The sequence below is a fragment of the Gymnogyps californianus genome, chromosome Z (genome assembly GCF_018139145.2).
Source record: "Gymnogyps californianus isolate 813 chromosome Z, ASM1813914v2, whole genome shotgun sequence".
Classification (NCBI taxonomy): domain Eukaryota; kingdom Metazoa; phylum Chordata; class Aves; order Accipitriformes; family Cathartidae; genus Gymnogyps; species Gymnogyps californianus.
Window position 1 is genome coordinate 81,918,072 of NC_059500.1, and position 22,257 is coordinate 81,940,328.

Below are 22,257 nucleotides of genomic sequence, written 5' to 3' on the forward strand. Positions count from 1 at the left end.
TGTGCAGCATCCCAAAACAGATCACTGCTTGCTAGCTGCCTTTTGCTAGTACATGCACTAAGCCAGTTTCATTTTCAAAAACAATTTTCCTGAGATTGACTGCAACCCAAAGAGGTTTAAAACAAAAAGGGAACACACACGAGCATTAAGAACATCACACGGTGAACATGCAATTCAAAAGGAAACCGTAATGGTAAGAGTGGGAGAACATATTTCACATCACGAAGCACAGTTACTGCAATAATCAATACATAGCACAGCCACAACAGAATTATTAGACAGTAGCAATGACACATTACAATCCCAGGCTCAGTATTTATGCTATGCTAATGTGTTGCATAATAAAATAGGTATTGTCTCTCCTCTGTTTCTATAATTTAGAAAAGCCACCAAAAGCAACACTGGCACTAAATCCCAGCTAAAGTTGCCTGGAGACCTAGTGTTGCGGGCTTACTCCCTGCGGGATACCAGAATATTTACTATTTTCCTTCCCCTCTCCCCCACTTTAACCAGTGTTAGCTGTTCAGGAAGCGTGGGATGTGGCGTGCCTATAGATTTGACAGGTCACCACCAGTATCTTACACAAATCCATGGTAGCTTGGAAATGTGGACAACATTCATCAGCCAGCAGCATAAACGCACTTTTATAAGTGCTTTAATGGAAAACAGTGGTTATTAACTACTACTAATTAGTCAGAGCTATCGTTCCAAAGCCACCTCCATCTTTTCTCCTTTGTTTTACTTTTATTAATTCCCTCTCCCCACCTCCAAATTCAAGGTACAACTGTTCATGTACGTATTCATGTTTGCACACAGAATGTACCAAAATAGTAATAAAAAACTTTAATTCTGTGGGACGTCTAAAGACAGGCAACATCTTCTAGGGGTATCAGCACAGCGTTAGAGACCAGCCGTTACTCAGGGCTAAGTCTAATATTCTTTACCAGGAGCACTGCAAAGAGGCCTGGACGGGAGGGTCGTGATTTATAAATTGCCACAATTAATGATCCTCTGCCTTTAGTAATTTATGCATTCCATCTCTTCTCTAAGCAGGCTGTTCACAGGATAAAATACTGCAGTCCTTAATACAGGATGGATGCACAGATTCACACAAAACCCACTTTTTTTGACACCTCCATTTATGCCACTGTATTTGATGCTATTTACAGACTTACGCAGGCAAGTTTCCTGAGCACACACTTTTCTAATCATATATTACCAGAACAACAACAGAGAATTAGCCACTAAAAACTGCTACCTATATATTTTTCTAGCAGCAATTTCTATTTCAAATACTCTGTCCTCCTCCTATCTCATAAAAGGATAGTCTGTAATGAAAACCTGAGATTTTACAATCTCCCAGGCTGATATATTCTAATATATCTCAACTCATGCATAACTCCCATTTCAGAAAGTAATGCCAGTAAACTATTTCTCCATCAATTTCAGCACGGGGACTAACGAGATGAACTTTTTGCTCTAAAAACTTCACAAGCTTCTATATAGTGTTATCAGTGCTTATTTTCATCCACAAAGCCACCTGAAAGACGCAATATCCATGGAGTAGTACTTAGTCTCCCAAGGATGATTTTGCCAACTTAATGTTGTAGTGTTGTCATTGTACAGAATTATCATAATTTCATTGAAACAAGCTGGAATAATTAATGCCATTTCTTTTATGTTTTCAGGATATCATTCCTACATGTAAAACATTCCATCTTAAAGAAGATTTTGGTGCGGACTGCCCTCACTATTATTATTCATTTTTAAATAATGCCTTTGAAATCTTAGCGTTTTGCCTACTTTAATACAGTACCCCTGTTCCAAATTAATCTGGAGAATGCCCCTGGGACAGCTAGATTTTCATCTCCTGTTGAGATCCTTCAGTGTAACTCTCCATCATCATGTAATACTATAAAACTTCTTTTGTACAAAAAGAGCTATTTCAGCTTGCATGCCATATTTTCTTCCCTTGACAATCAAGCTGGTTTTACTTATGTTTACTGTGTGGTCTATTGCTATTGTATGCCGGCTTAGCTGGGAAGCTGCGTTTCCACCCTGGATGCTTTCCATGTTCTGATCAATTTTGTCATGCAATTTTTTCCTTGTTTTCCTAAAACTTCTAGCATCTTGGTTAATATATTTAATTATCCGCAGCATCAACAGTGAAATAGTAGAACTTAAATTTTTACATGAAGTAAACATCTTAGAGAAAACATTTGGGCATTGCAAGTAGAATTTATTTTTAAACTCCTGCTATTTTACAGTTTTGGTAGAGCATCTGTATTTCTGCATCATGAACAGGGGGTTTGTGTTGTCATTTTGGGCTGATAGATTCTCACCATTCTTATTCTGTATAATCAAAACGGATCACGCATATCAAAAAAGGTAGATCTTTCTTAATTCATCATTAAGTGCCATGACTATTTACTGAACTTGAGGGAAAAGTTCTATCGTCCTCATTCTTGAAAAGCAATTTATATAGACAACGTTACCGAAATAACGGGCGTCAAGGAAGTATTAGACACTTACATGTAAGACAACTTATATCTCTGCACTAATTCCAAACAAACTGCAGGGAAGCTTTGTGAATCACAGCTTATGTTTGTATGTCATAGCTTTGGAAAAGGATTAAAATACTTTTACTCTAACATAAAAAGCGTTTAGAACTTCCAAAGGCCACCCATTAATTCCAGAAGTTGTCTTCTAAATTAAAAAAAAAACAAAACCAAAAACCAAACCCAAACCATTATTAGACTCCCATTTCTACCACACTTTTTAGGACATACATCAAGGATGCCATAAAGACACAAACCATCCCCTTAGAAATTAACGTTATTCATCAGTTCACGGAAAACATGCACAGATCAGTCACGGAGCATGCAGCATGCAGTAAATGGAGAGCAGAGGTTAATAACCTGGAAGCATAGGATCTGAGAATGTGAGAACAAGTTAAAGACAAGAGTTCCTCTCCATTGTCACTGAGGGTCGAGAAGCAATGCTGCAGCGTAGAGCAGTGAGAGTGGGGGAAATACAGTTTGTCCAAGACATATACATATCTCCGCAAGTGGCGGCAGGTATAACTGAAAGACAAGGGTAAAGGGAGAAAAAACAGAAAAAAGAGGAATTTTCCTTTAAGAAAGCTAATTTATGGTTTAATGTCCTTAGTTTTTGTGCCAAGAGTCAATGGAAGATGCCAAGTAAGCAATGGAGCAGTTTGACATAAAACAACAGTTTCAAAAGACAGAAGGATCTGTTAGCCTGTGCCCATACGCTGGTTCTGTCACTACCGCAAAGGGAACTCGCCAAGCCTCACATGTTAGAGATGCAAGAAATCGGGCTTTTTTTTTTTTTTTTTTCTTTTTTTTGGTTGGTAGTATTAAGAAAAGGTTTTGCCTCTCTCCATTTGCCCCGAAAATATAAATGCATGAGTCTGAACCTGGCTTACAAAGTTTACCATTAAAAAACCCTGAGAGTATTCACAAAATTTAACTGATTTTCATGGAAATTGACATCTGACTTTAGGGGAAAAAAAATTCACACAGAATTACTGATCAGTGCAAACTGCTCTCGCAGCCTGGGATTCCAGTGGTAGAGGATTCCTGTACTCAGTTCCAGTTCCTCAAACATGGTGCTTTATCATACCCAAGTTACACACTTAAGACCTGGTCAGCTTTTTCATGAAAAACTACAATCACTTCCATGAAATAACTATAGAGCAATCAATAAAACACTTAGCATTCATACTAACCAATTCTGAATGCTCTTGAGTAAGAGATACTGCCTATACCTATCCACAGGATATCCTCCCACTCATAATGGAAAGGAAAATAAATTAATTAGAGTAGTTCACCCGCAACAAACTGCATCACTGATAAACTATGAAGCACATACATCATATAACCTCGAACATCTATTATTACAGGTTTTGCATAGAAAATACTTCACTCCATAACGGTGGACGGCATGGACGGCCCAGGGTACAGAGCGTGGCAAGTCCTCCAGAAAGTGCCTTAAGCAGCCTAATACATTGTGAGAGAAATAAGACAGCTCTTCATAAGCATCAAGATGCTCCTACCAGACTGTTTGCTGTCCCCGTTGCAGCCAGGGTATCTCTCCAGTACAGATGTACCCTTGGAGGGCTAAACTGGGAAAGTTTCCAGTGCAGAGAGTGGAGACTAAGTGATTTGCGAAATTGAGTCTCCTTTGCTGACTTTGGCAAGAATCAGCAAACACCTCAACTCTAGGCTACAACATCCTTACCAAATCAGAAAAACATCATTTCATAGCTTCATAGGTTGAAGCTTGGCCAATGGGTTATCTACTCAACTGTCTGCATTTCACAGGCTAGTATCTCTCTATAATCCCTTTATTGGACGTAGTCATGTGTGGCTAAAACACTCCTTCAGGAGATCAAATTATTCGTGTACCTTGGGCAAAGAACAGGACAGAAGAGCGTGCCACCAAGAGCTGATCCTTGGGTGCAATCAGTGGGGCTCTGAGCCTAAGACTTTATCAAAACCAATATGTCTCCCATTGCTTTAGTTTAAATAGCATTCACTACTGGGTTAAAGTCAGTCATCTACCTTTGCTCTGGAAGCTGAGGAACACACAAACCCTTCTGGCACTTCATTTGCAGATATACTAGTTTTCAGGAGAGGAAGCAGCTGCAAGGAGGCAATTTCTTAAGCCATCATGGCTTTTTTTTGACCACAGCATGTTTTGAGCAACACAGGCTATTCTCTTCACTCCACAGGCCGGGGATGGAGAAGATAAAGAATGGTATTTACAGGATTCCATACCGAGGGGAACCCTCAACACATGAGCCTGCCCTTCCAGCTACCCACAGAGGCCACAGAATTTTTTCCGAAACCAGATTAAAGAGCATCTTTTAGAATGATGCAGCTTAGAAGATTTAAATGGTCATGAGTCCACCACTCCCATTTAGTATATTGCACCAGCCTTGTTACGAGAAAATTGTACCTTATTTCAAGCCTGTATAGGTCTCATGCCAGCCATTTGATCTTGCTTGACTTTTGTCAAGAAATTGAGAGCGCCTTCTATTATCACTTATCTTTGATCCCTGTCAATGCTCTCCGTAGAAAGGAAAAACAAGACTTGATCCCCAAAGCATGACGACCACGTTTAGGCTTAACTGACAAACTGGACGAGAACGCAGCAAGCAATGGGAGGAGGAGAAATTTCCCAAAAACTTCACCCAGGGGTTTCGTGTCCTGTTGAGACAGACACAGGGTGAGACGGTGCCAGCAGCACTGCCCTCCCACCGCTGCCAGCCTCGGTGCCATCACCTCGTCCTGCCACAGCACGGATGGGACGGAGCACACGAGGGAGCGCTTCTTTGGGCGGACAGCTTTCAGAGCCAGCTCCAGGTGCTGGCGGAGCTGCTGGCTGAAGGTGCCACTTCCTCCAGTGTCAACACTTTGGAAAAACAACCTTCAGGTGTCACCAGTCCTCTTGGGTATTTATACAATATGGCCAATGCAACTCTGCAACCCTCCCTTTCAGCATTTCAGGTAACAAGGGCAAGGCAATTCCTGTTTTCGAAGTTGAACTTGTTTACTGAAAGGTGTGATTTTAAACCCATACCAAGAGCAACGCAATCCTATAAACGTGCATTTTCTAACTTGCTTTACAGCCACTATGACCAGCATAGCTTAAATCATAAAGACTAAGCATCTCCGTTATTAAATCCTCTAAGCTAAACCTGAATAAAATCAAGGCCTAGATCCCTCAACAGGTATGTACATTAAGAAAAATTTACATCCAACTTTCACTGACTAATTGTGGATATTGAGTTTGAAATCAGACTTACTTGATCCACCAGAAATCAGTTTTCCAGCAGCCGCTACATCTACGGTTACATGTTACTGAAATTTGTTTTCTGTATGTTTTATGGGGCACATTATTTTTACTTTACAGCAAAAGGCAATCTTCAACTACAATATAGTACTGAAAAATTTGAAAAGGCAATATTGCAGAAAATAAAGAACATTATATTTGATTGATGGCGTGTGCGCGCATATTATTCATGTATTCTGTTTACCCCGAGGACAAAACTTCAGCTCATATTGTATTAGAATCCCACTCCAGAAGAAGATTATAATTCCCTCTTATAAAAAGTAAAAGCCATCTGATCAACATTTTGAATTCTGACAAGAAAACATTACAGTGTCAACCTCTAATAGCCAAAAAGTGGAGTGTCTGGTTACATAAGTCTGGGAAATCAGGGTGGACGTGAGTTATCCCAACTAAAAAAATAATACATACTCATACATAACAATAAACTTTCACTTTTTTTTTTTGAGGTAATGAAAATAATAAAACTCCTCTAATGCCTTCTCACTACACAAATATTACCATAGCTACGTTCTCTAGAAATTTAAAAATATTAAAGAAAAAAAAAATTCCATATGCTCCATTAAACTTTAAGTTATCAACATTCTTTGTCTTTAATAGCCATGGCTATTAAAACCACAGAACCCCAAAATCTTCAGATCCAAACCAACAGAGGTTAGCATCAGTATTTTGGAGACTAAAGTGACAGGATCCTTTCTGTCTGGTAGTCATCCATCTCTCACATCAGGTCAGCTGTGATTCCTTGTGATTCCAGAATGCAAACTGGATGGAAATGAACGTGAACATGGAAACCCAACGACATCTTTAAGATAAGTGAAGATGCTCAAAACTGACAGGGATCAAGTCAAAGCACCAAATTCAATCCTTTTCAAGTCAGGAAGTGGCATTTAGAAGTCTCCAAGGGTTTACTCCCATGAGCGGTTTTTTGTGGGTTTCTTGTTTGTTTTTCACTTTCCCTGCTACACATAGCAGGTGGGGAATTGAAAGAAGAGAGACCAAAATTGAACAAAACACCAAAACCAGCACAGAAAAGGCTCATTTGCTAACCATGAATAATGTGTATTTTTGAATAAAAATATACCTAAAATAATTTGACGCTAGAAAAGACAGCATAGAGAACCTGATGTCTGTGAAGAAACCTGTAAACTACGTACTACTTGAGAAAATCTTCTACTTAAGTTTCTGGCATCTATGAAAATGTTTCCTTCCCTGATCCCGGCATTGGCTAGTCTTGCCCAGCAACTGGGATAAAATGAGAAGGCAGGGAGGCAGCTTCAGTATTGGCTGGGCAAATGAGACAAAAAAAGGAAAAGAAAAAAACCCAACAAACTCTTTTAGAAAAAGAAAAAAAAAGTAAGTTTGCTCAAGAGGGAAACTGCTCTTCCTTGTAACTCTCCCCAACTTCTGGAGTCGTCCTTCCCGCTGCCACCCTGCAAGGACAGCCTGTTCTCATAAATCTTCAGAGGTGAAAGCCTACACTCGACTGCCATCAGTGTATACTCTCACGGGCTTATACCAATCTCCTGTAATGCTGGAGCTCTGCTCCTCTCTTCCCGAGAGCTTTTTAGATTTGTCTGAACCAGCAGTAGTTAAAATGAATGCTCTCATCATCACTCTGACCTCAGAGAGGGCAGAGACCCTTCCTGTACACACTCATCACTGCCTGCCACCCAGGCACATGCAGGGGAAACATATAATTTTCATATACACATAAAAATTAAACCAATATATCTATATTTATTTGTAATTTAGCACACATTTGATGAAGACAAAGAAAGGTTTCCTTTCCATAGAGTCTGGACAATCCCGATCAGTAAAGGTATGCTGATGACAGCAGTTAAACAAGGGCATCAAAAAACCACTTTAAAATCAATTGGAGTTTGATGTCTAGAGCCACTGGGGAGGTGGAGGTTAGCTGCGAGCTGAATTGCCGCTCGCCTGACGGCAGAGCCGCATCCCACACGCGTACAATAGAGTCTTTTCAGTGGGAAGGGACCTACAATGACCACCTAAGTCCAACTCCCTGACCAATTCAGGGCTGACCAAAAGTTAAAGCATGGTATTAAGGGCATTGTCCAAATGCCTCTTGAGCACTGACAGGCTTGGGGCATCGACGACCTCTCTAGGAAGCCTGTTCAGTATCTGACCACCCTCTCAGTAAAGAAATGCTTCCTAATGTCCAGTCTACATCTCCCCTGGCGCAGCTTTGAACCATTCCCAGGCATCCTGTCACTGGATCCCAGGGAGAAGAGCTCAGCACCTCCCTCTCCACCTCCCCTCCTCAGGAAGCTGCAGAGAGCAATGAGGTTGTCCCTCAGCCTCCTTTTCTCCAAACTAGACAAACCCAGAGTCCTCAGCTACACCTCACAGGACATGCCTTCCAGCCCTTTCACCAGCTTTGTTGCCCTCCTCTGGATGCATTTACGGACCTTCACATCCTTCTTAAATTGTGGGGCCCAGAACTGCACACAGTATTCAAGGTGAGGCCGCATCAACGTTGAATACAGCGGGATAATCACCTCTTTTGACCGGCTGGTTACGCTGTGTTTGATGCACCCCAGGATGCAGTTTGCCCTCTTGGCTGCCAGGGCACGAATGGATGCCCTGGCTTCCTGCAGCTTTACCGAGTCTCCCTGATCGTCTGGAAGCCCTCTGAGGACCTTGTGTGGAGCACGCAGATAATCAAAACCAACAAACAAATGAGACTTTGCTAAAGATTCTTCCAAACCTACTGTTTCTTGTGTTTAATCTGAAGAAAATTCGATGTCCTAAATGGCCATTGCAATTGTTTTGGTTTAGGTGATCATATCACTTCCAATTTTTAACTCAAACTCCACATAATTGAAGAGGTGTACACAAGACTACAGCCACAGACTAAACACTTGGCAAAAATAAGAGTTAAAAAATAAGAAGTGCTGAAATTCATGATATGCTCCCATTAATTTTTTCATCCAAGATTTTAAGGACTTGAATGAGATAACAGCACTAAGTAAAACATGCAAAGCCACTTACATCCTCATCTATTTAAACCAGAAAGCTGATATTTTCTCTAGAAGTGAACTGTAATTTTAAAATAAATATATCAAAGACAAAAACATGAACAGCACCAGGCCAACATCTTTTTAACAACACAGAAATGAAGCAAATTGGGCAGGGTATAGAAAAGCGGTATAAAAACACTAACCCCTCTATAAATACAACCTAGTCTGAAATAGCATATACAGGATTCAAAAGAAAAATTCCCAGTGCTAACGTTTAAGCAATTGTAATTCATAATCTTCCTCTTGGTGCATGCCAGATTTTACGAAGGCTACAAATCTTTAACATTATTGAGAAAAAGTAAGGTCTTAAAGACATACATGCCACATGTATTAGCTCAGAGAAACTAGATTAATCTGCAGCAATAAAAAAAGCCAATTCTGCTAAGCCTGATTAAATATTTAGGTCATATTGTTTCTGCGGCAGAATTTGAAAAATGCACAGCAAATAACATCTTTCGCTGAGTTTGAAGACTTAATCACTATACTTTCAAAAGGGAGTTATGCTACAACATGACTCTATGGGGAAAGCCAATACGAAAGCCTTTTTAAAAAAACAAGCCAATGAAAGTATAAGCTAACTAAACTAGCACATGTTAGTCAGCACCCCACACTGTCTGTATACATGCGGGGAGAATGTCGTGACGTGCTATGAACATTTTATTACTGTGCATGTTAGATAACTTGTGTTCTAGGAAGTCCTACTACTCATTACTCTTATGTTCCCAAAGACAAACTCAACCAAAATACATTCTATACTCAAATACTACAGAGATGATGACAACAACTTATTAGATCATCCACTCCATGAGAATGGTCAATTTATTCTCTGCCTAAAACATCACCTATAGATGTTATTTCATACAGTATAAACAGCAGAAAGGCAAACCATCAAAAGCCTATCCACCTTCTTGCCAACAGTAAAATACATCATATACATCATCCAAAACTAGAATTTTGGATTTAAGTTTTCATTTCTGTTTAGTACTCTGCCATTGATGACATGATGAACTGTGGTACTGATGAACCGCAGCAGAAAGAATACTATGTTTTTCAGTACCGAGACTGTTATGAAAGATTTACATGCGTATGTCCACGGAAAGGTGGTCTGGGATCCTTTGGGGTGGGTTTCTGCCACTGTGGTGTTAGCACAGTTAAGCTGCTTAAGGTACAACAAAAGTCGGTACTGGGGATGCAGGAGACCGCATTGGCCTTTACCATACTAGAACACTTAAAACAATTCCTCCTTTTTCAGCCAGTTTCAATAATTTTTTTTTAATTATTCTTATCTTACAGTCATAAAGTTGAAAGGGACCTTAGGAGGTCTCCAGCCCAACCGCCTGCTCAAAGCAGGGTTAACACTGAATCCAAACCAGACCAGGGTTTTGTCCAGTTGGGTCTTGAAAGCCTCCAGAGAGAGAGACTCTACAATTTCTCTGGGCTGCTCTCCCAATGCTTCCCTGAGCATGAAAAATTGTCTTCCTCCATCAGGCTGGAACCTTCTGACTTCAATTCATGACCATTCCCTCTCATCCTCCTGCCACACTCTTCTATAAAGAGCCTGGCTCCATCTTCTCAGTAACCTCCTCCTACGTGTGGGAATGCTGCTAACCCTTTCTCTGAAACTCCTGCCCTAGCCTTGCCCTGAAGCCTTCTCTTCTCCAGGCTAAACAAGCCCAGTTCCCTCAGCCCATCTTCTGACACCAAGTCCTCCAGCCCCCAACCATCGTGGCAGCTCTCCACTGAACTTGCTCCAGTTTAGCAACACCTTTCCTAAGTCCAAGGGCCCAAAACCTGGATGCAGTTCTCCAGATGTGATCCAACAGACAGTGGTCTTGCAATGGCATGAGTCAACTCTCATAGCGCTCTCAGATGTGTTTCACCAGGTCCCATGGACATGTATGTGTCAGTTCTCAAGTAATCCCTGACTTGATCCTTTTTTACTACTGGTACTTTCCTTCCTCCCTGATCCCCACCTAACTTCCTAATCTAAGTAACAGGGTGACTTCTCTTAGCTTTCTAAAAAGACTTCATTCTTGCAGGCTTATTTTTCAGATTCAAGTATCACTAAATTTATATCTTATAGCATAGAGTGATGACAGGATTTTAAATTACATTATTGCAAAACAGCAGTTTGGGGGCGAGGGGTCATTATAGGGTTAAAGGTGCCATAACAACACAGAACAGAGAAGCATGAAAATTATTTAAATACTTAAGAAGCGATTATTCGTGATAATGTGTCACAGACATAAGTTCCCATGCCCCGAAGCAGCACTCTGTCACAGTACTGGCCAAATGTACACAACAGGCTTATGAGAGGAATATTATCTTAATGCATGGAAGTATTTATAGTGAAGGAGGGCAAGGAAATGAAAACCAAACAAGTTCTGGAGATGTTTGATAGACTGAAGAACTAACGATAAATATATGAGATTCCTCTATAGAAAGGCTAAATTACCTCTGTACAGATGAAGTTCTATCAAAAAGAACAAAAGGATTTGTATATTAGAAGCAGACACAAGCATCTGATGACCCATAAGAAAAAAAGATATGAAAGAGTTCGGAGGAAGTGTCTATTCAGTACTGATGTTTCAGACAAAGAGAGGAGGCTTTAATCACCCAGATGCACCGGTTACTCGGAAGGCACATATCCCCGGCAGCTTAAGAGATGCTACTATGGGAATGTTGCTTTTGAAACCTCCTGCGCTTTTATCCTTTGGCTAGACACTTGTGATAATTCACAGGCTCTGCACGGGATTACAGGAGATGCCTACGACACCCGCATTAACGCAGACATTTGCATCTCAGTCTGCGTAAACCTGAAAATCCTCCGTCGGGAGACAACGGCTAGAGCACCGCGAGAGAGGGCACCGCGAGGAGTCGGCAGCGCTCGTCTGAGCCCTCGCCCTGTTCCGCAGCAGGATTCATCCCATCTGAGCCCATGTAAATTGTGGTATTTGGAGAAAGACCTACGTGTGGACCCAAGAGCACAATTAATGAGTTACCGAAACATGTCTCTACACAACTTCACAGCAAATTTATTTACTCATTGCAGAACTAAGTGAATTTACTTTACCTAAAAGCCTGCTCTTTCCTAAACTTGCTGAAGGCCATTACCATTAAAAAGGTTGAGTCATTCAACAGTTAGAAAGACCTGATGCACATTAAAGTTGTTAAATCTTGATTCTTTCTTCTGTACCTATAGTTTCACTCTCCATTTAAAAGTGGCAGATGTTTCAAAGTGCAATATTCTCTTTGCGAGCCACGCAAACTATGGTGAAAGCATATGGTGGTGGGAAATACCTTGGCTCGAGTACTTAAGAGACTCAGAAATTTCATAAACTGTTATCTAGTATTCCTAAAAATCAGTTAGAAAGCCTGTTTGAAAATCCTCACTTAAGTGTGGGGTCTGAATGAATTAAAAATTTCCATGTGTGGCAGAAAGGAAGGTTTTCAGGAGCAATTTGGAGGGCACCGACACAGTTCAGTTGGGTGTTATCAGTAACTGCTCTACTTCCCTCCCTGCAGCCACTCATACCTCTCCTGGCTTCACGCACCTCAAGAGAGAAATTAGTTCACTGAACTGCAAAGCTGGAAAAATGTTAGACATATATAATGACGTCAGTTAAAATGTGAAATAAGCAGCACCCTGACAAGAAAAAAAAAAAAGATTTATAATCAATGCTGTATTTTTGTTTCGTACTAATGCCTACTTATAGCCATAATACTATTTTAGTTTGTCAGATAAATCCTTGTAAGTTCATTACTCATTCCTTTCTTTAGATCATAGTCCACAGTTTTTTCCAAAGAGAAAATTTCTAAAAAGGAAGGAGTACATGTTGTATCTCAATAAAGCGGTTAATGAGCCAAATACCCTGCAACTGAAGATAAAAGACAGGTTCAAGCAAGTCATTATCTTGAGTCACCTCTATTTCTGTTAAGGAACTCTGTCCTATAAATACGTTCCATTCAAAACAAACTGGGAAGACAAGACTGCAGTTTCTAGGATTCTACAAGAATAGCAAATAATAGTAGACTTAAAAAAAAAAAAGAAAGAAATCAAAAAGAAAATCAAAATTGCACTAGCAGGACTGGAATAATGCTCCTGGCTTTCTCATTTTTGCTTCCTTTCACTATTAAACATGCAGAAAACTTAAGTGACACAACTCAGAACCTCAGCCTACTCTGCAAATTCACCTGTAAAACAACACTGGAAGTGTATCACAAAAATAGTTATTTCTGTACAGGTTTCCTCAAATATTTCTTCCTCTGCATCGTAACAGATTCGCAAGATGAACAGTTTTAAAAGCTGTAAGGTTCCACCAAAAAAGAAAAGTTTAATTCCCCAATTTGAAGACTATTATCAAACCGTACTGTTTCCAAAGAGCTTACGTGGCACAGTAACTATGAATGGGCCATTCATAATAACTAAAGATGGGACAACGGGACCTTCTACCTCCAAACTGCTGCTCTTGGTTGCATGCAAGTATCTGTGTGATGCTCTAGATTCCCTGAAACAGGTATCAAGACTTCAATAAACCTCAGTTCTACGGCCAAGATTCTGTGCTAATTTGCGTCACGTTCATTTAATCACACATTCTGCCAAGCGATGACTTGCAGCTTGTAAGGCACTGAGGTACCGCACAATTTCCTGGGTGGCAGAAGACTAATGAGATGCTGTAATGACTTCCCCCCACAAAATGACAGAATTACCACGATGGCTATGTCTTACAAGTCAGCAGAGACACAAAAAGTGGTCAAGGGAAGAGCAAACTATCTTGTCCAAACTTGAGCTTTTAGAGTGGTACGTATTTAGATATTAAAAACCTTTTTAAGCCAGATCAGCAATCAACAATGGCATTTTTAGGGAGTCTTGTGCCATGATATGCAGAGCAGAGGATAACATAGTTCAACCACTCTGCTTCATGTGAGAAGACCCTGAGACAGAGAGAAACAACAGTTTGCCCAAGACCCTCCGTGGTTCACACTGATCCAATCTATCTCAAAATAAAGCTGTGAGTCTGTCCATCTGGGAAGTCTCCATAACCCATGAGCTCCGGGGTCCCGGGCTACGAACACTTCCAATGGCATGCAGGGCACTCAACTGCTCATGCCAGATGGGGGACGAGGGTATTACTGACCCATCAGGTGCCCACTCAGAATCCCCAGCAGGTTCAACCAGGCTTAAACCAAGTTCAATGATATTTCCACGTTGGAAACAGCTGATATCGGCCTAAAACCTCACCTCCATATGTTACACACAGGCAAAAACAGGCGAGCCCACATGGAGTACTCCTCTTTCTGTTGATACAGCTAAAGCAGCATTTTAATACGTTTGACCACAACTACACTCAATGCATAGTAACAAAGGATGCTTCGTTCCTTTTAAAATTTAACTCAATTACATTTACTTTGCTAAGTCACGCCAGCAAGAGGACGTTTGCTACTAATATTCTCTTTTCCCTTATCTGAACAATTGTTGTCTCCCCTTTTGTCACAGCCTTCCCTACTAATTGCAATGACATCTCCCAATTTTGGAATGGCTGATCAGCTTATAAGCTTCCCCACAGCTAATCTAGGTCAACAAGCTACTAATAAGGCCAGCATATGTTTCTTTTATTTAACACTATTGAGATCTTTATAAATTGCTTCTGTCTCCCAACAAAAGCCACTCCACAGATTCAGGAACCTCTGTATAAGAAGTAACAGTGACACAGTGGAGCATGAAGAGCATAAAAAGCATCTGCAAACAGACTAGTGCGTCTGTGCCTGTGAACAGCTCGTGAAAGAGCAAGCCAAAGCTGCCCAGGGTTGACCAGTTGACACCAAAATCTCTCCAGGTATCCTACTGTGCACACAATGTCCACTCCTCAGAGTCCACAGATTAAAACCAAAGTTCAGACTCAGTGGCTTGGAGCTGTTTGATCTTCCATTCCCACAATGTCCTCTTTCAAACACGGCCTGAACATGAGAATATCCTGAAGGCCCTTTTTCTGACAAGCCATTAGTTTTCACTCGGCTTGGAACATCTAATAAAAACGGGATTATCATTTTTGTAACATACTGCACTGCGGGGGTGGGGGATCTCATTATAAAGCAGCTTCTCGTAAGTAGAGTACCATTTTATATCCAGGTTAGATAATAAATGTTTCCTCCTCTAAATTAAAATGCTACAAAACTATTTCAAAGTTAAGAAGCATTAAAAGCAAAATGTCTTTGAGGGTTTTAATTCTTATTTTTGAGGCAATGTCAACCAGTCAATTCTGTGGCCTTCCATGCTGAAGAGAATTTATTGCTAAATTCTAAGGCATACAGCACACGGTAAATGTCACCAAAGCGAAGGACACAGGGCAAAAAAATTAATACAAATATTTCAAAGTAACAAATTCACCAGCCAGAGTACTACACGGCAATGAAAGTTTGCTGGGATGAACAGGTCATTTTCTACTGCTTTAAAGCAAACACAGAAAATCAAACAAGCTGGTTGAGTTGCAGATAAATCACCCAAAGTCAAGTCCACAGAAAGGTGCTTTTTCCTTCTTTATTTCAGTGACATGATGTCTGCATGAAAATATTCGGGGACGGGAATTACTGAAAGCCACTGTTTGTATCAACAGGTCCCCCCAAAGCACCGAATCAGAGTCCAGGGTTGCAGGGCATCCTGCACGGTCATGGACCGCACCATGAGCACCACCAATGAAATCCAACATAAGCCTGACGTTAAAAAAAACCCTCTTGTTTAGAAAACTTAGAAAATAGGCATACTGTTGCAATAACTTTCATTAAGGTAATTCCCTTCTAGCACAACTACAATCCACATGTGATGCAAAAGAGGAGAAAAAATTACCTATTATTCTTGAACAGCTCAGACCAGAGATCCTTAGATTTCACTATCAGAAACCAGGGATTCGTGACTATGCCCCTCCCAGTATCTGCAGAGGCAGATATCACTGGTTTAGTGAAACTGTTCATTACCCTCAATTCCTTTCTTCTTTTCTTTTGGTTATAAAAAAGGAAGAGGGAAGCTGATGCTCAGAGGGTTCAGTATTTAACAGCTCTGGCCACAGGACATTAATTCCAAGAACCCCTTTCAAAGCTTGATCTTTTATTATTATATAATTAGACTTGTGAAGTCTCTTGATGTACACTGGTGTGAGAGCAGAAGCAGCCTCTTTTCTCTAGGGTTTGCTATTATGAACACTCCTCTATTATGATTAAGAGATCAGTAAACTGAGATTTCATTTAATGGTCCAATTAAGATTTGAACCCAGAATATAAAAGACTTGTCTATTGATCGTTCTTACGGTGGCATTAAAGCCTACCCGAAGTCCAGGCTCCCAGTGTGCATGGTATGATGCAAACCTGCGTGTTTCAAAGCATCCTCGGAGCCACGCAGCTCTAAGCAACAGAAATCCCTTGTTACGACAGTACCAACAGAGAAGTAATAAAGGAAGCGGGAACTAGTTTTCATATTATGTGTTAACAAAGGTACAGGTTGGCTATTACGCTATAAATCTATCACTGACATCTTACTAGTATTATGCTGCTTTTTGATTACTGAAAACTGAAAGTTGATGTTTCTGAAATAAAACTTTTCCAAAATAAGGTTTCATAGGGTCAAAGGGTTCCAACTCCTAAATTCGGAACAATTTTAGGAAATTTCCTATCTGAAAAATGGCTCTAATTTAACACCATGCGTTCCCTGCTGTAAGAAAGAAGCCAGAAAGATGACTTTAATAGAAGTACTGCATACCCTATTCACCTAATTACTTTTGCTCAAGTCACATATCTCATCTAAAGTTTGAAATGCTTACTATGCTAATACTTTATCTTTTAAAAATCACGATTCCTGTATGAGACGCCACTCTTCTGTTCCTATACTTAAGTTTTCAAATACGAATGAAAAACAAATGCGAATTAGAAACCAAACAGCTTTGAAGCATTCCTGCAGCAACCTGGCTTTTTTTTCCAAGTTTTTCTCCTTAAGGAGTGCCTTTGACTTGGGTAACTCAGTTTCACTAGTTTTCTGCACCACCTGTCCCATCGCTATTCTCCAGTGAAAGAGGAAGCTATATGTTAAAGAGCTTCCCGAAAGCACTGTGGACATCAAAGAAAAAAAAAAAAGGCAGGAAAACCAGAATGCTCACAGAGCGTAAAGCCATGTGGGAGAGAAATTTGTTTATCTTCCTATGCGAGCAGCCTAATGAGTTTCGAGCCAGCAATTACATCTCATTATTGGCACTGTTAAAAAATTTTATTAAGCAATTGGTAAATTGTAATTTCACCACATTCACCCACTAACAATTTCAGATTTTTCAGTTGAATGTGGCCCCTAATAAGCAGGTCAGATCACACATGTCTTGCTGCTGCATAAACCTTCTTCTTCTTTGCTGAACACACATACTGGGCTATTTGAATAAACAAATGCCCAGCAAACTCAAAACGTCTTCTGCTCTATACACAGAGATCCTTGTTGAAGAAAGTTTAGGTTTAAAAACACTTCACCAATATATATATAAAATAAATTAAAAAATATTTTCAATAAATACTCATAGGCCAGAAAAAAAGGCCATGGTAGCAGATGGAATTAACACATGCTTTACAGAGTCATCATCATTCTGCCAAACACAGCAACATGTGAAAAATTTGATTCGTTTCCTCCTTATCCTTAATTTATAAAAGCAACAACTGACGTAATCTAGGGGAAAGCAGAGGGAAGTAATATGCTTTCTTCTTCTAAGGACAATACAATATGAAAATTGACAATAACAACAATTAATCTGATTACTCACAGCCTATAAAAAGGTAGGCAGGAAAAATAATACGTCACACACTCCATCAAATAACATGCGGGATATTACAAAGATGTGCAATTCTATAAAGATGACTGAAAAAGGAAAACATTGCAAGAAAAATTTAACCACTTTATTAAGGGACACTGTGAACTAACCAAAATTCAAATTCACAAACCCAACAGGTATTTATATTGTAAGCAAAACCCATTCTTGGATAAGCAGTGAACTCTGTTCTGCAGAAAAACTAGTTTTCATTTCTGCAAACCCAAGTACTCAAGAATTATACCAGTACCCAAGAACAAGGCACACATTTAAATGATTAAAAATTGTGTGCTAAAATAGAAAAAAAAATTTCACGGCAAATGTTTTTATAATTCACTTTTTAACGTGGAGTTACTGTTTTAATCACAAAAGTTTTACAGTACTCTCACAATTTTACTTAGAGCAATTAGGGCCATCATTGAAAAAATGGCTGATAAACCTGAAATCATTAGATTCTGGATGCACATTACTCCATATTTTAATAAACTAGCCACATGGTTTCATATGCAGGAATATAAAATACATAGCTACATGCATCTATTATCAAAATTTGGAGACTTCCTCAGGAAAAAGTCAAGTTAAAAGACCAGTCATGAGAAATGCATTTTCTCCTCACGCCATGCGTTTTTTTCCACTCTGTAGCATTAACCACAGTTAGCTTTTTTCCCTCATCCAGCATTAAATTTGCTGATGAAAGCCACTTGCAGCTGGCAAGTACTTAATTATTAATAAATACATTGCAGTAGCAATACAACGTTTCTACAGAAACTCACACATGACAACTTAAAGACAATTTTTAATCCAGCATAATCTTAAACTGAGTTTAAAAAGTGCAGTTTAAAGCAACTTCATATGCTCTTGTTCTTAAAGAACTGTCATAAATATTTTCACTCAAGAAAATCCCGTCAGACTCCTGTAAAAGGAAACAGCAATAGAAAAATTAAATAACTAACACAGGAAACCGTAAAACAAATGGTTTGGCCGGGGAGGTGTAACTTCTCAAATACAGCAGCACATACCAGAACGGACGGGAAGTTTTCTTGGTAGCTTACGAAGCATAATTGACCCTACAAAATGACGAAGACTTTGCTGAAGAGCGCAAAGGGAAAGAAGGGCTTCAGCCTCCTCTCAGGTGAGAAAAGGCAGACTTAGGGAACCACAGGGATGCAGTCATCCTTTACAAGCATGGATATTTAAGCACACTACTTACAACTGTACTTAAAAAAAAACAAAACAAAAACCAATATTGAGCTACTCCAGTGGCCAGCCTCATGCTCCAGGATATCCTACAGCATTCATCACCATCAGCTTCGAGACTGGCTGACCAGTGAGAAGCAGGGTTACTATCTCTGCTTCTTCCAGACAGCAACAGAATCAGTACGGCCAGCTCTACGTCTCACGCTTTGCTTTCGTAACAGGTATAGCAGGGCTACGATGACACTCAAGTACAACATACTGCATCCTACAGCAAGCACAAGTTAAAGTCTCTGATCCGCACCCCTTTTAAGCACACCTTTTTTCCTAATTCCACCCAACTCCTATGAGCATCAGGAGGATGACAGAAACCTCTTTCTTCATATCGTTCCCTGAATCCCACTGAACTCTCTACAACAGCCAAAGAAATCAACAAAATATGACACTGATATAAATACGTGCCATCTTTTGATACTTAACTTCCTTAAGTGATCCAATGGGGAGAAGTGCAATCAATAAAGTGTTCTTAGCGGCTCACACAGCCCTGCATGTGAACAGCTGTGGTGACAGTGCAGAAAAAAAGGAAAACTGGATAGTGTTTCTAGCCCCCTAAAGTCATTTAATGTTAAATGTGCATGTCTAATTAGCGAGGTGTATGGCAACCTCTAGTGGTATATGCCTACTTAGAAAACAGCAAACATTCCAATATCTGAAGCTATAGGAAAAGCATTTGCTTTAAGTAATCAGTCGTCTTCTGGTCACTAATTTTATTAGAAGGACGTGGTGATGAGATGTCAGAATACAGATGTTCAGAGAAAGACTCTCCTCTTCATTTCCAAGTGTCACACATACTAGAGCAGGCGGGCTAGCTGTAGAAAAGCTGAAGATCATGAAAGCTGTTTCCAAATAGGTTAAAGGAATTAATGCCAACTGACTTGCAGTTTTAAGTGACAAACTGAATACCTGCCCTAGTATGCTGGTTAGGTGCATGGCTTTACTTTTTGGTAATTGTAATAGAAACCGAGCAAAGGAAAAACCTACCCTCATTGCAGGTATGTGACACTCCACCTGGTTGTGCTTTGTTGCTTAGAGACTATACAGCCACCTCTGGTAGTCATTTGTGACAATAATGACATCAACACACATTTTATTTTATTTTTTTATAATAGTCTACCAATATAACTTAAAGATACTACAAATGTCAGCACTCCACAAATGAGAGACACAGTGCAGTGCAATATCACCCTTGGCACTATGCTGATAAAAGAGCTCTGTGAAATTAAAAACAAACCAGTGGTAACAGCAGATAGAGAAGGGAAGGATCTCAAAGTCAGGGCAGTCTACAATAGAGGACATCCAACATTAAATGAATACTGCCCTGGATCTTATTATAAAACATCTATTACATCTATTTTTACTTCCAGCAGCTGCTTGTGATAGATTTATACAAATCTGTCAATTTTCACGCTCGCTGGAATGTGATATAAATTACCCAACATTATGAAGTTGTATTTTACTGAGCTCTTAAGTACACTACATTGTTTTAAATTCTGAAGACTATTTTCTACAAAAGAATTAGCCGGGAATATTCAATTGGCAGTCTCTGCTCAGAATAGGATTAGGAAAAAGCTTGCATGGAAATGGAATTACTTCTCACATTAAGGAAGGAATCATTAGAGCATCTGGTGAGGCTTAAATTATGACTGTCTATTCGGTTGTATTGCTAAGCAGATTTTAAGTTAAGTGTTTCACAGCTACTTAATTTAAAAACCTATACCTTAAAATAATATAAAGTACCACCTTCTTTTTAGGCTTTTCCTTCAGAGAAAACACTTTTTCATTATGGATACTGTGGTTTCTTCTCTCAGAGATGCTTACACTCTGACGGTAGAACCAGAATAGGAATTTAAATATAAATATTCTGCTTTGGCATCATGGAGCAAGCTGGGTCCATCAGCGCTGTCCAAATTTAATAGTAGTGGCTAACAGACTTCATAAGGTAGGAAAAGGAAGGACAACGTATGCCTCGAAACATCAATCTCTTAGGAAATATATGTATTCCTGTTGCTTTTCTTGATAACTGAAACTTCATAACAAATCTGTGTATTTTGAGCGGAAATCAGATTAAAATACTTCCTTTATGATGCTTAAGCCTGCAGGGAACCCAAGGTTGTAAAACTCCTGAGAAGAAAATGTTACTATACTTGCAGTAAAGTCTTATAGAAGGCAGACTGCCCCTGGAACTGACTCTTCCTTCCAGCCTGCCCATGTCCTAGCCCCACAGGACATTTTACAACAGATTTTAATACATTTTTATAGTAGGGTCTTTTGATTTATAAGCAATCATGATCACAGTGGCAAATCAAATCCCATTTTTGCCTATTGTCCAGGTGTACAGTCTTCTACCTGCAAAATAAGATCTTCGCTTAACATTACACATAGAAACTGAGGGGAGGGCAGGGGGGAGAAAACCAAACATATTCCCTAAACCTCCTCTTGTTTTTCTGGTTCTGTTTTAAATTTAAATTCACCTCCTTCATTACAATTTCTACATTATACTAATATGGAAGCGTCTGGCTACAACAAGGCAGAAGCTTAAAAATAACAGCGTGGAATATCTTTGGACTATGTAAGAATATCATATTATATATGATATAATATATATATCATACTGCCTTTTTGTTTTGCTTTTTCAGTTGATGAGTATGTCCATTTTCTGTACCTATCCTTAATTATATCCAACTACAAAAATACAGCTCCAACCCTGCTGGCCACCCACCGGTTGGTATAACCAGCACCCTTCTCAGACTGCTATCCTACCACACCACAGTTGGTTGGATATCGTTTGGTTATTTTTTGTAACACTGCCCAGCTCAGATCCCAGGCAAAGTCTCTCTGCTAAAAGCCATACAGAAACCAACCCACAGTAGCTACTGAGAGCTTACATCTTCGGAAGAACTAAGAGTTTTGAATACGCCAGTACTGTGTGTTTGCTCTAAGGTCTCTCTTTCTATCTGGCACATTTCAAGTGTGGCTGTGTTAGTCCTTCACACAATAAAAACCAGATAATTTGACAGACAATTTCAATGTGACAATCTTTTTTTGCCGTTTTCTGCCATTCACCCCTATTGCCTCTTTTCCCCACGCATCAGTGTCAAGCAACAACAGAAGTCTGTCTGCCTTCAACGAGAATATCAGCACAATTATTTCACAACTAAAATCCAGCAGCAATGTTAAAGTCACATTGTAACTATGCATGTCTGGAGAGATGATGAATAAGGCACCCAAACGTCACAGCCGATTGTTGAAAC

General features: G+C 39.7%; 1 protein-coding gene across 2 annotated transcripts in view; it reads right to left on the reverse strand.

Annotated features, from left to right (window-relative positions):
* The window catches only part of DYM (dymeclin), a 221,218-nt gene that overhangs the window by 88,796 nt on the left and 110,165 nt on the right, over positions 1-22,257 (reverse strand). Inside the window, exon 14 of one of the 2 annotated variants that reach the window (XM_050912964.1) lies at positions 2,919-3,083. The exons of the other annotated variant lie outside the window; for it this stretch is intronic. Coding sequence (XP_050768921.1) covers positions 2,919-3,083 — 165 coding nt within the window. The remainder of the gene's footprint in view (positions 1-2,918; positions 3,084-22,257) is intronic. 2 annotated transcript variants of the gene reach the window in all.